At 41.1% G+C, this 15,039-nt stretch overlaps 1 protein-coding gene across 1 annotated transcript in view; it reads left to right on the top strand.

Annotated features, from left to right (window-relative positions):
• The window catches only part of ryr2a (ryanodine receptor 2a (cardiac)), a gene marked incomplete at its 5' end in the record, with an annotated part of 253,225 nt that overhangs the window by 100,229 nt on the left and 137,957 nt on the right, over positions 1-15,039 (top strand). Inside the window, 4 exon segments of the mRNA XM_084568164.1 lie at positions 4,580-4,727; positions 6,264-6,364; positions 10,504-10,608; positions 11,444-11,618. Coding sequence (XP_084424290.1) covers positions 4,580-4,727; positions 6,264-6,364; positions 10,504-10,608; positions 11,444-11,618 — 529 coding nt within the window.

Genomic DNA, 15,039 nt, shown 5'->3' with positions numbered 1-15,039 from the left:
CAGAGGCATAAAAACTTTTAAACCCTTCACAAGACTAGTGGTTACAGAAGATGAATGACTGAATGAATGAAAATACACTCAACAGCAGCTTACATCTAGTTTGGCCATCAAACTTAAGATTGTGTTAAATTCAGTGAAAACACAATTAAACTCTACTTATTGTATCAGAGCTAATTTTATTAAAAAAAAAAAAAAAAATTCTGGGATCCAATTAATAAAGCACTCAGATGTGTTGAATTCGGTTCAGTTTGATTTCAATTTTGCCATCTACTCTTGTTGATTATGTTAATGTACTGTTGGCGAGAAGTCGTCTGTCGGCTCAAGGATCTTCTTGCAGTGACTGACTGACCTTTACAGTGGTGTGTAGTTGGCAACACTTGGAACAGACCATGTCAACGTTTGGACTTCCAGTGTCTCGTCCTGAAGTTTATGACTACCCATTCCCCTCCTGATTTCATGTAGCAGTGTTTCTGCTGCTGCGGGAAGCACTGCATTTACCTGTTGAGATATCTGAGAAAGAACAGCAGACAACTCCTTACAGTATTGTAACATATCTTTTTCACAGAAATTTGTGTTGGGAAGTGGTCTTGGCATTGGTCCCACTCCCAGAGTTGGCAGGCGACCAATCGAAAGCTCAAAAGTAGGGATGCACCGAAATGAAAATTCCATGCCGAAACCGAAAACCGAAATAAATTATTATGACAAATATTAGTACCATTGCATTTATGGCTATGACTGTGTATTAACCTCACTAAAATCAAGGCATTGCAATGGCATAAATTAATATTAATGTTTCAAAGAATAAATCAATTACAAAATTATGAAAATATTTATTTAGCACATTCCAACAATGTACAATGAAATATAAATTTTTTAACTTGACCCCACTCATGTGTGCATTAAATAATAATGGAGTAAAAGCTTTTGGAGCTGGAAATCAGCATCGATCCACTGTGCGATTAGACTGAGCATATTTGTTTTTATTTTTATTAAGAAAAATTGGTGCACTGCATCTTTAGAAAAATAGCGCTGTCCCTTTAAGAAAGATGGTAGTCTTAGCTGAAGTTGTGCACGGCTGTGGATGTGTGCCACTGAACGGGCATGTCGCAATAAAAAGTGAGAAAAAAAAACAAAGATGAACGTTTGTCTTGCTGTTTGTTTTGGAGGTGCAGCAGATAAATGATTAGACTAACATCTAAAACATGTTTTTTTCCAATGGCACACGACCGACGTATTGGGCACCCTTGCCCTTTGCCATGGCACCATTACTGGGAAACTTCGTTGCTTGGATTTTTGGATTTCATTTGATAAATAAAAACCGACATGGAGAAATTCTTTGCAGATGCACGCTTCTTGAATTTTCAGCATTACACGTTTTGCAAATCGCTATCCGTGGGTCTTTATATAATATTTATATAATACTTTATATGTTGAAGTACGTGGCCGAATATTCGGTGCATCCCTACTCAAAAGGGCTCATGTTCACCCTGGATCTTTCTCTCATTCTCATATATATAAGAACCAATGGCAGGGCCTGTACCCAAGACAGCAACAGCGTTTCTTTGTAGCATTTTGCAAGCTTTGTTTTCAACGTGCCACTTTCTCTTTCCACTGCATCTGTACTAGCAGGGTGATAATCACATTGATGTCTCATGTCTATTCCTTAGAATTCCCCTACCTGTTTAATGGCTGCACTTACAAAAGAAGAGCCATTACCACTGCTGATTTTTGCTGAGATTGCCCACCTGGGAATGATTTCAGTCATCAGCACTTTAGCCACAGTTTTACTGTCCTGATGTTCACAAGGGAAAACTTCTACCAATTTTGACCACATATCTACCCTTACCAGGCAATACTTCTTTCCACTGGCTGGGGTCAGCTCAGCGAAGTCCATCATTAGATGTTCGAAAGGCTTTTCTCTAGGAGGATGTGCAGCTTGTGGGAGTGATGTGGTTCTCCCTGCAATATGTGTAGCGCAGATTATGCATGACTGACGATATTTTTGTGCATAAACAGAAAACCCTTTTGTGTACCAATTTTGTGCTAGCAGACATTCTTTTGAGACATGGTCCCTTGCATGTGTCAGCTTGGCAAAATGATGGCAAAAATGTTTAGGCAGGCAAGGTTTGTCAGATAGTCACCACTTGTCACGCCATTGTTGTTTCTCTTGTGGTGTGGCAAAGGTCTGGAGCACTGAAAGAGAGGAGGGTGGAGATGGAGAGGCAGACACAAACATAGGATGCGACAAGGGTTGTGATCGGGCGGTGGCTGCTATAGCAGCCAAAGCATTTCCTTAGGAGATATTGTCAGTGTGGTGAGTGTGAGCAGCACATTTGCACATTTGCTGTTCTCCTGCCACGTTCAGCATCAAGAAGAACGGCTATTTTGTCATGGTGAAGAATTGGCCTACCATCTGATTTCAAGAAGTTCCTGTGTTTCCACAGGGCTCCAAAATCATGTACAACACCAAAAGCATGCCTGGAGTCAGTGTAGATAGCCAATTTGCATGCTTCTATCAGCGCCACAAGTTCTGCTCCCTGTGCAGAGTAAGAAGAAGGAAGAGGTTCAGATAGGAGCACATCATGCTATGAACACACAGCAAAACCAACCCTATTTTGGCCCGTGGATGTATCTCAGACCGATGGTTTGAAAGAGGAGTAAAGGAAGCCATCTATGTCAGACTGGAAAAACCTTCGCTAAACAGAAGAGGTGGACTGAGATTTAATCTGCCATCTATTTACAATACAGTTTTAACTTCTGTCCCCGAAAAGTTTCAGCCTCATTCACACCTTGACACTGGAGCCTCTGACGGACAAGAGTCGTTAGAGCACCATTCATAGGGAAGAGGACGGGGACAAAAACAGTCCCCCCTCAACGACAGGTAAGTACCCAGTCGTTAATGGAAATTAGCTGCACCAGTTTCTGGTCAACATGGTTAACTGGTTAACATAACAAGCAAGTTCCAGTAGGAGTTCCTATTTAAACCTCAGACTTCCCACCAGTCCCCTAGAACTGAAGAAGCTACTCAGATGAGTGGTGAAACGTTTTCTCAAAAAAACTCTACAAGTCCAGTTGCCTTTTTAGAACCTTTTTTGGACATTCCTCCTCGTTGTTGACCTCCGTTCCATCATCCTCCATGGTCTTGTTGATCCCCTTGGCCAGTGTTCTGAAACATTGTTAGGGTGGACACGTGGAGAGCCTTCTGTTGTTTCTCATCATCGACTTTCTTCTTTGACTTTAAGATGTCCTGGGGCCAGTTGTTCAAAGGTAATCTGATCGGATTTTGGTTATCGGATTGGATCAAATCTTGAAAATGGGTTGTTCAAAAGGGAAAGAAGGAATCTGAAATCGGATTAGATCACAGAATCCAATCCTAGTTTTAATATGGATCAAATCTTCAGTTTGTGTTATTTAAAACTTTTCAGTAGGATTTGGATAACTTTGATCCAAAAAAACAGCATTATCGTGATCCCAGCAGGGAGTAGGATTTAAGGTGGATTTCAGGAAGAAAATGTAGTAAAACTTTAAAATTGGTCGAATAATACATTCGTGTATATCCTTTTATTTATATTTTGCACTTGACTTCTTCAACTGTTACAGTGATAAAGTAAATAAAGTAGACATAGGCTACCAATTAAGCCTTTCAGTATAGTAAATGAAATAATCCCCCAACCAGATTTCAATAACAAACAAAAATTCATTCATCACTGTATATTAATTTCAAAGAAACAATCATCAGAGATGAACCTGTCAAAAATAATTTCTAACAATTGCATCACTTACTACACGTCCAGTCAGTCCCTCATTCTGTCTCTGTCTCTGTCATTTGGTCCCTCCTCCTCAGATGAAGAAGAACCCTAAACATTCTTAATTTAGTTAACTATTGGACATTTAGCCTTTTTTTATTTTCATCCAATCCAATGTTGCTTTGAAAAACAACCACCATCATCATAAAAAAATAAAAGTAAGACGGATTACCGCAAAATCCCGAGAGAAAGACTCCTAAATCCCGTCCTGCTCCCTATGTTGTTGTCTAAAGTTGGGCGCACTCACCGCATTGCAGCGTCATCTATTAATTTAATCTCCGGCTCCCGCCCGCTCCCGTTGATTATTTGCTCTATCCCATCCCTATCATGTTACCAACAGTGAAATCGACTCCCGTACCGCAGGACTCCCGTGGGAATACCGCAACTGGCGGGAGTCCCGAAAAATTGTCACCCTCGAATTCCATCCGCGCCCTGCACCCCCCCCTGCAATGGCTCTGTGACCCCCCTCGGGGGCGCGCCCCCCACTTTGGGAACCACTGTTCTATTTCCATCCATTCTGTGCCCCGGTCACTCCCACTATATGGATATACGCGGCGCTCTGCTGAAGCTAAAGCTAAATATCTTCCAATATCTTCCAGAGTTACATGGGTGAATAAACGATCGTATTTTATGCCAGAAATAAGGTCCAGGTTGTAAAAAATGGTAGTTCCCCTTTAACATGCCTTACTTAGGGGCACTTAACTGGAAATTATTCTGATAGAGTAGTTAGTTATTTTCTCTGTATCCTTCTTGTCTCTTCTGTCTCTCATTAGGATTTGAAAAACCGTCGAAACCCTCGGCTGGTCCCATACACCCTCTTGGATGAGAGAACCAAGAAGTCCAACAAAGACAGTCTGAGAGAGGCGGTCAGGACTCTGTTGGGATATGGATACAACCTGGAAACATCTGACCAGGACAATGGTACAAAACTGTGCACACTCTCCACTGGAAAATTTCATTCAGTGTCATTTTTTTTAAAAATATTTTGTGATTTCTGGAGGAAAATCTTTGTGTAAAAGAGTGTCCCTTGTCCTTGATGTGTAGGACTGTTGACCCATGTGTTTACAAAGGGGCTGTTTTGTTGGTACATTCCTCACTACACTGAACCACATAGATTACATTGCTATTCTTTTGCCTGGATGTTTTGTCTTTGGGTAAAAAAGTTCCTCCCCTGGGCCTGAAGGGCACAGGGCTTTCGTATTTTCTAAAATTTTTTGAAAATCTTAGTTACACAACAAACAAACTAATGCAATTCTAAATACTCAGTCAATTATTACACCCTATCACATTTTCATAAGGTGGGCAAAAAGGAAGATTATAGGTGTATAGAATGCAGTAGGGAACATTTATTCAAAAAATAAAAGGAAACACCTTTTGTCATTCTGGATGATTGATGGCCTTGAACTAGGAGGGGGCCTGGAAATGGGGTGTGGAAGTAGGTGAAAGTGGCGGGGGGATAAGAGAATACCAGAAATGAGTGTATTTAGTGTAAAAGTAGGAGGGGTGTGGAAGTAGGCAAAAGGGACGGCTAGATAGGGGGATACCAGAAATTAGTTTATTTAGTGTCTGGCAGAGGGCCAGAGTGGATCGAGCCACTTACAACTTCATCAAACACACTCTGTTGTGTACTGTTTCAACTTTTCACCTCATAAATAATTATCTGAGTTTCTCGTGAGTTTCACACAAGGCTCTAAGTATTCCCATATGCTAACCTTTGACCTCCATTGACTTATGCTTTTACACTACACACATTTCTGGTATCCTCCTATCTCCCCGCCCCTTTTGCCTACTTCCACACCCCATTTCCAGGCCCCCTCCTGTCCCCTGCCCCCCGCCCCCCACCACACATCCCTTGACCCGGTTCATTAGTTCAAGGTCATCAATCATCCAGAGTGACAAAGGTGTTTCCTTTTATTTTTTTATGGGACAGCGATAAAATCCAAGAGCTATGATCTGAAATAACAAATCACTTTATGACACATAGTGTTCACTAAAAGATCTGGATAACTTCAACAGAAAAAATGAAACAATCTTTCTGTCATTATATATGGTCAGAAAAATTAACATTGGTATAACTGGATTGCCGTAAAATCAAATGCTGGAACACAGAAAAGGTTTTGAAACTACCGAACGATGACACACAATACATGGAAACTGGGGCTCAGTGGAAAAATAGCTATAGTCATTATATTATTATATGTTGTGTATGTATGTATAAAGTGATTTAACATGTCTGAGGATTACAACAGATTGTTGCAATTACAATTCACTGTTCAAAAAAGTTAAAGGGACACTTTTTAATCAGAGTACTCAAGTCAGTTAAACTTATGGGATATTGATATATACAAGTAGCAAAATGCGCAAGTACAGTGTGTAGGAGGATATATCTTGAAAATGTATTCATTATATTTCTTCTATTCCCTCTTTCCCTCCCTTCATACCTCTCTCATCCAACAGCTCAGTCTGACTTCAGCAATAAGTCTGCTGAGAGGTTCCGCATTTTCAGAGCAGAGAAAACCTATTGTGTTAATACTGGGAAGTGGTACTTTGAGCTTGAGGTAAGAAGCAGTGAGATAGTAATTATTATATAGTGACCAACATGCTAATCATGATTTATTATTGTATTTATTTGTAACGTATCAGTTGTTTAAAGATCCCCTGAGGGATCGTGGTGAGAATTTTTTTGAAGGCAATTTTTGCATTACCTTGCAAAAAGTCTTGACTTACCTTGCTAAAAGAGCTGCATTTCCTCTGACAAATGGGGTATTATTTTAGTACACTGCCACTGGTTGTGATAGTCAGTTTAAGTCTTCATTGCATTATTGCAATTGGGGAAATAAAGCAAAAAAAGAGGAGCTGGTTCACCAGCTTTGACTGCTCACAGCTGCCAAGACAGTATTGGTGAATATTAGTGACTGTTTAACAGACATGCTACATGTTTTTGAATAAGCTGGGCAATATTGTCAAAAAATAAAATGACTTTTTTTCAGCGTTATGGGAGATTCAAATATTTATACATTTTTCTGCAATCCAAAGAAATTGTTATATTATGTCTACAAGAACTCATATGGGGCATTGACTGGAGAGGCATTCACCATTAAAAATAGTAGCACTGGTCTGATGTTTCATTTTGAATTTTTGTCTATTCTATCTCCACAACGTGAGTTCATGCAAATGTACAACACCTCTTGAAGTAGACATTCTTCTGCTATAATGAAGTTTTGCTGCTGAGCAGAATAACATAAGAATAACAACTCTAAAGATCACTTACAGTCTTTTTCAATTCTTGGTGATTCTTCATCAACTCATGCTTGTTGACCTGGTAAAGGGTCACCACATTAAATGTGAGTGCTTCTATAATTTTTATTGAAAAAGCTCTAAAATTCCTTTTTATCATCGCGTTCCTTTTATCAACAAATGTTTTTTATAAGATTGTCACATGCACATTTGACCTTCGACCTGAGACATACTTTTGAAGCAATCATATATATCTACTCCCATATTGATAAGTTTAGAAATTTGGAAAATGCATTATTACAAATTCCTCTTAACTTCATATTTTTGAACTTGCGAATAATATATGCATGTTATGTTATTATGATCCTGGCCAGACCAGAGTTTGGGTGCAGCAGTAACTTTGTTGAGAGCAAAGGAGTCTAAATTGGGATGGTAGTAAATCATTTTACCCTGCGTCGAGCAGTCATATATCGTGTAGTTTAAAAACTGCCAAATAATCCCAAAAGAGGCAGAAGAAGAAAGAAAGCAGAAACAAATGAGTAGAAATTGATAAAGAAACTGAAATTTTGAATGGCAAGTTGAATGAAAGGTGCTTCTCTGGGACAATCTGCATTAACTGTATAAATAAACACAGAATCAGAATCAGCTTTATTGGCCAAGTATGTGTGCACATACAGGGAATTTGACTCCGGTAACTTTTGCTCTCTTGTACAGAAACACAAGGAACTTAAATAAGTCTAAAAAATAAATATCAAACCGTACACATAAAATAAAAATAGAATAAAAAAAATAACAATTGAGAGAAAAAGGATAAGAGCAGATATATACAGTGATGCAGGAGTTTGTACAGTGAGTATATACAATAATGCAGAGTTATTGTTATCGTTCATGTGTTGACGTGGATGGTGTCACACTCTGTGACTGCTCAGAGTTCAACAGAGCGACATCCCGGGGGAAGAAACTGTCTTTGTGGCGGGTGGTTTTTGCTTACAGTGCTCTGTAACGCAAGCCTGAGGGGAGGAGTCTAAACAGGTTGTGACCGGGGTGCGAGGGGTCAGTGGAGATTTTACCGGCCCGCTTCCTGACCCTGGACCGGTACAGGTCCTGGATGGAAGGAAGGTCAGTGCCAATGATCCTCTCTGCAGCCCCGACTGTTCTCTGCAGGGACAAACTGCAGAGAACAGTCGCCGGACATGTCTGGTGGCAGATCCAAACCAGACCGTGATGGATGTTGTTAGGACGGACTGGATTATTGTAGTGTAGAAGATTATAAACAGCTCCTGAGGCAGGTTGGACTTCCTGAGCTGGCGCAGGAAGTACAACCTCTGCTGGGCCTTCTTCTGTACAGTGACTATATGGGAAGTCCACTTCAGGTCCCGTGAGATTGTGGACCCTGAAGTCCACTGTCATCTCCACAGTTTTGACTGGGTTTAGCTCCAGGTGGTTCTGACTGCACCAGAGAACCAGCTGTTCCACTTCCCTTCTGTATGCAGACTTGTCGTCGTAAAGGGAGAAGAGCAGTGGGGAGAGAACACACCCTTGGGGGGCACCAGTGCTGAGGGACCGGGTGCTGGATGTAATGTTACCCAGTTCCACCTGCTGCCTCCTGTCAGTCAGGAAACTGGTAATCCACTGACAGGTACAGTGGCACAGTGAGCTGGGACAGTGCAAGACGTAGTGAAGCGCCATGTTGACTGTATAATCTACTGACCTGTTTGTCCAATAGGCAAACTGCAGGGGGTCTAGCAGGGGATCTGTGATGTCCACCAGTCGTTTAAAGGATTTCATGACCACAGATGTCAGGGTGACTGGTCTGTAGTCGTTTAATCCTGTGACAAGGGACTTCTTGGGGACCGGGATGATGGTGGAGCGTTTGAGGCAGGAGGGGACCTCGCACAGTTCCAGGCAATTGTTGAAGATCTGGGTGAAGATGGGAGCTAACTGGTCAGCACAGAATTTCAGGCAGGACGGAGACACTCCATTGGGTCCTGGAGCCTCTCCTCCTCCTCTGTCTCTGAAAGAGTTGACGCACGTCCTGTTCACTGATCCTCAGTCTAGGCAGGGGGTTGGGTACGGGGGTGGTATGGGGCACAGCTAGACCTTTTGTGATGGAAACGGTGGGGGGAGTGAAAGGTGTGAAAGTCCTTTCAAAGCTGGAGTAGAAGTCGCTGAGGTCCTCAGCCAGCCGGGGGCTCCCCACAGGGTGGGGGGATGGTCTCCTGTAGTTGGTAATGGTCTGCAGGCCTTTCCAAACTGCAGAATTTGAGAGTTGTTGGCACAAAAGCGGTCCACAGCTTTTCAGTGTAGTTCCTCTTTGCTGCCTTGATCTCCTTTGTCAGCTTGTTCCTGGCCTGCTTGTACAGGTCCCGATCCCCACCCCAGTAGGCCTCCTCCTTGTCCTGGCATAGCCGTCTCAGTTCTGCAGCGAATCATGGTTTGTTGTTGTTGAACGTGCAGAAGGCTTTGGTCTGCACGCACATGTCCTTAAAAAAGCCGATGTAAGATGTCACAGTGTCAGTCAGTTCATCCAGGTCTGAGGCCGCAGCTTCAAAGACGCTCCAATCAGTGCAGTCAAAGCAGGCCTGTAACTGCATCTTTGACTCATCTGTCCATCTCTTCACAGTCCTCAATGCAGGCTTAGCAGATTTCAGCTTTCGCCTGTAGGTTGGGATGAGGTGTACAGGCGGTCATCAGAAAGTCCCAAAGCAGCGCCTGGAGCAGAGCAATATGTGTCCTTTATTGTAGTGTAGCAGTGGTCCAAAGTGTCCATGTCCCTGGTGGGACACGTCATGTGCTGTCTATATTTAGGCGTTTTCGAGTTTGAGGTTTGCTCTGTTAAAATCCCTGAGAAGGATTAGCAGACAGTAACTGTGTGTTTTCTCCACGTCTGTAATCTGGCCGGCGAGGTGTTGTAACACCTCCCTTACACACGTCTGCGGTGGAATGTACACACCGACCAGCACAAACGAGGCAAACTCCCGCGGTGAATAAAAGGGTCTACAGTTTATGAAGAAAGACTCCAAGTGAGGGCTGCATGTCTTCTTTAACTGAGATACCACCCGATCAAGCACACGGTTGAGAGCAGAGAGTTTCCAGCTCAGCAGAGAGAAAGAGTTGCTAAAATGATCAAAGTAATAAAAACCTGAAAAAATATCCCCACCAGGTACATTTAAAACAGTTAATTTGCATGAATCGCACATCAACTATGGAAATCATGTGATTAATCACCATTATTTTATTATTGTCAGCCCATATATGTACTTTGCATTGCATGTGTTTCTTGAGCCACCATTATCTGTGGACCCCCAGCAGTACATGGTGGTTTAACTGTCAGTAAAATTGAAACAGTGTTTTATTTTGAAATATTGTGTTGTGAATGCAACGCATCACACTAAGCTTCATTACATTTCTAATACGGTTTCTAAGCTTGATTATTAAGCTGTTCCTGCTTGTCCTTCAGGTATTAACAGCTGGAGAAATGAGGGTGGGCTGGGCCAGGCCAGGATGCCTGCCAGACAAGGATCTTGGATCTGATGACCAGGCCTTTGTCTTTGATGGCTTCAAGGTGCATTATGTTTTCTTTATGCAGTCGGAATACAAACTAGCAATTTGTTATTTTGTAAATTATTCTTTTGTAATTTTTCCCCCATCTTTTTTTAGTTTATATATTTCATGATAATTATCATATTCTGTTTACAATAGAAAGAAAAGTAAGAAATCTGAATATTTTACAGATTCAGATTCAGAATACATCAGGGTGTTTGTGTATCACTTGCCTGGAGAACATACTGTAAATGGTAAATGGTCTGCACTAATATGAAGCCCTCATCCACATGCACACTGAATACATTACAGTTGCCATGCAAGGTGCTTGCCAGGAGCAAAGTTTGGTCCAGTGCCTTGTCCAAGGGCACTTACATTATGCCCTTAGGCAAACCATCTGAGTCACAGCTGCCTACAGTAAGGCATTGGGGTGTGCTAATCCTGCAACCATGTGGTGGTACATTTCAAAGAAATATCCACATAAATTCCAGGACCCAGTTTTCCCAGAAGAACATTACATTGTAATGAGATCATCATCTCGCAGAACGCAAATGTGTTGTTTTGCTTATAGTGGTATTCAGTAACTGAAGCCTAATGGACCAATTAGTTGAAGCTTTGTTGTTAATTTTTGCAAAAGTAATAATAATACACATGTACAGCTATTTTTAAAAGTAGGACAGAACTAGAAGTTGAATTATAACAGGTGTATACATATTATGTTACTGGTGGCAGGAGCTATACCGATTATCACAATAGTACTTGCCATTACCACTTACTTTTGTGATTAGAAGACATCACCTCTGTACCACTGACCACCCCTGCTAGTGCGTAATCTCCTCTGTGCTTGTGTGTTAAAGGTCCAGCGCTGGCACCAGGGCAATGAGCACTTTGGGCGTGCCTGGCAGATAGGGGATGTGGTGGGATGCATGGTGGATCTGAAGGAGCACACCATGATGTTCACACTCAATGGAGAAGTCATGCTGGATGATTCTGGATCTGAGCTGGCCTTCAAGGACTTTGACCCTGGTGAAGGTCAGTACTCTGTATTTGATGACATGCACTCATTTAAAAATGAAGACATACAGTAACCCACTACTGAAGACCACAAAGTAAACAGTAGAAAGCATTAGGGGTGTAACGGTATTTGTATTCATCCCGCGGCATCAAGGTTTGGTGCATGCAGTTATACGCCGCTGAGTGAGTAGCCTTTTAAAAAAAGAAAAAGTTGAGTCCTCACTTCAATCCAGGTGGCGGTAATGAGCCTAAAAGCTGCCAGCAAACGTCATTAGCCTACAGAAGAAGAAAAACAGTCGAAGAAGAAAAGTAGTGTGGGAACACTTCGGTTTCCCGGTGCAACCAATGGGTGAAACCGGGTTGTTGTATTACTGTGTAATACAACACTGAAAAAGATTTGCATTTGGCAAATGATGTTTCTTATAATGAAGTTACCAAAGTTGCCAGTTGCTACCTGACTACCTCAGTTTATCCCTACAAGAAATTGTGTCGTTTCTTTTGTACAAAATGAATGAATGGTATGAGAATCCTCCTAATGCATTTGTTTTATGTTTTATTCTATTTTTTACTTTTATTTTTTTACTATTATAACAGGAGGTACTTTTTAGTTTTTTCAGTCTGTTCCAATTAAATGAAAAAAGCTAGTCTTATACATGCGTGAGTTTTTGTTGCTTTTTTCCCGTTGTACCGAACACGTACCGAACCGTGACCCCCACACGAGGTACATACAGAACCGTGACTTATGTGTACCGTTACACCACTAGAAAGCATACTAATCACACTAAGCCTGGATTACCAACAGGCAAAACTGGCCAAATTATCAGGGGTGTAGTTGAAATGGATGAATAAAGGCTCACCCTAAGGGAAGGGGAATAAACAAGGTTGGAGAAACTGTCTTTTGTCTACTGTCATACAATTTGTTTTAAGAGAGCATTTTGAATATATATGTTATGGAATATATATGTATATATATATATATATATATATATGTATATATATACACACACACATATATACACTACTGGTCAAAAGACTTTTTCCATTTTTTTACTGAAAACTATTCAGTTTAGTGTCTCATTGCACTCTGAAATGAAAGCATAGAACAAATAAGCAATTTGAGTTGAAAAAGAAATCATGGAATCAATTTATAGACCAAAATGTATTCTAAACTTTTGACTCATCAAAGTAGCCACCTTTGGCAGATATAACAGCTGAACACACTCGTGGCATTCTTTCTACAATAGAAATCAAATATTCTTCAGAAAGTTCTTCCCAAGTCTGTTGCAGAAGTTCCCATAAATGTGTAGCACTTGTAGGTTGCTTGGCTTTCACTCTTCTGTCCAGTTCATCCCAAACCAGCTCGATGGGGTTTAAGTCTGGAGACTGTGCTGGCCACTCCATGTTTTCAAGCTTACCATCTTGTTCTTTTTTCCTGATGTAGTTCTGGCATAGCTTGGACTTGTGTTTTGGGTCATTATCTTGCTGTAGGATGAACCTCTGACCAACTAGGTGCATACCAGAGGGTATTGCATGGCGCTGCAGAATGATGTGGTAGCCGTTTTGGTTCAGGGTGCCTCTCACTCTGTACAAGTCACCGACCCTGGATCCAGCAAAACAGCCCCAGACCATCACACTTCCTCCTCCATGTTTGACAGTTGATGTCACACACTGTGGAACCATCCTCTCGCCTCCTCGACGGCGTACAAAGATTCTGTGTGATGAACCGAAGATTTGAAATTTTGATTCATCAATCCATAATACCTTCTTCCAGTCTTCAGTAGTCCAATGGCGGTGTTTCATGGCCCAGGCGAGCCTCTTTGTCTTATTCCGACATCTTAGCAATGGCTGTCTTGCTGCAACGCGTCCTGTCAAACCTGCAGATCGAAGTCTTCTCTTCACAGTTGAAACTAAGACTTGCTTACTACGACCGCTATTAAGCTGTGCTTGAAGCTGTTGTCCTGTGAGCCACCTATCACACAAGCTGTTAACTCTCAGAAACTTGTCCTCTGATTCAGTTGTGGCTTTGGGTCTGCCAGACCTCTTCCTGTCAGAGTTTCCCCCAGTTTCTGAGTGCCTTTTGATGGTGAAGAAAACTGTACTCACTAACACCTTGATTTTCTTTGCAATTTCATTGGACTTGCACGACTTGAACTGCAATAAATAACTGGAAAAATTAGTGTTCTAAAACTTTTGACCGGTAGTGTGTGTTTGTGTGTGTGTATATATATATATATATATATATATATATATAATTCTTCAACTATTGAGCTGGTCATTTAGACTGTAGGTATTAATTATTAATTAAATATTAAATAATTATGTGCTCTGTGCACGACCCAACATTTCATTTGCCCTATGTGAGGCATAGCACTGTTCTTTGGTTAATACCAAACATTTTCATTCTACATCACTAGTGTATTTTGCGAATATCAGTTAATAGTTTATTATTATCACTGCTGTCAGTCAACTTAAACCTGTTCTCTAGGAACTGTGAAAATTTCTGTTCAACACTTGAATACACTGGGAAAAAAAAATAATTGTCACTATTGTTGGCTATAGAAAATTTTATTACTCAAAACCCATGAGTTTTTCACATCAACTTGAGTTAGTTGTGTTTTTTGAAAGTAAAAATATGCAATGTCAGGTTTACTTAGCTGTGTTAGTCTCGCCAACACAACTCTGCAATGTAAAACAGAAAGCATTTAATTAATAGAGGAGTTTGTCCCTTTGAGGACACCGTACATCCCCTTTAGTCTTGTTCACAATCGCGTGAAATACACTTTTATCCTTTTCATTGCACATGGAGAAATCCGCAGCCATCCTCGAAATAGAGGTAAGTAAACATCTTTTTACTATCACTACTTCATTAAACAATTAGGTAGATTCAACCTGGTTCTATATGTTCCTAATATTTTAGGTCTAATTTTTTCTTAATTAATCACTTGATTACTTGATAATTAACACAACTTTGAAGGCAAACATGTAGATTGTTATCTGTAGATTTCTTACCGGGAGGTTCTGCAGTGAATTACTTTTAACAAATGTGATTCACTGGCTGGCTCGGGCAACTGCTATGTTGCAGTATTCTATTAACTTATTATTTTGCTTACATTTAATCATAGTGATTAAATGTAATTTTAAATTAAATTGGGGGCGGCTGTGGCTCAGTAGGTAGAGCGGGTTGTCCACGAACCAGAGGGTTAGCGGTTCGATCCCCGGAATGTGCCACATGTCGAAGTGTCCTTGAGCAAGACACTGAACCCCCAGTTGCTCCCAGTGCATGGCACTGGTGTGTGATTGTGTGCGTGCTTGTGTGAGCGAATGGGTAGATGTGTCTCTGACTGTAAAGCGCTTTGAGTACCAATAGGTAGAAAAGCGCTATATAAAAGCAAGGCCATTTACCATTTACCATATACTTACTCTTTATACTATACTCTCT

Source organism: Chelon labrosus, assembly GCF_963514085.1.
Source record: "Chelon labrosus genome assembly, chromosome: 19".
In the NCBI taxonomy this organism is placed as follows: Eukaryota; Metazoa; Chordata; class Actinopteri; order Mugiliformes; family Mugilidae; genus Chelon; species Chelon labrosus.
This window is presented reverse-complemented; position numbering and strand designations above follow the sequence as displayed.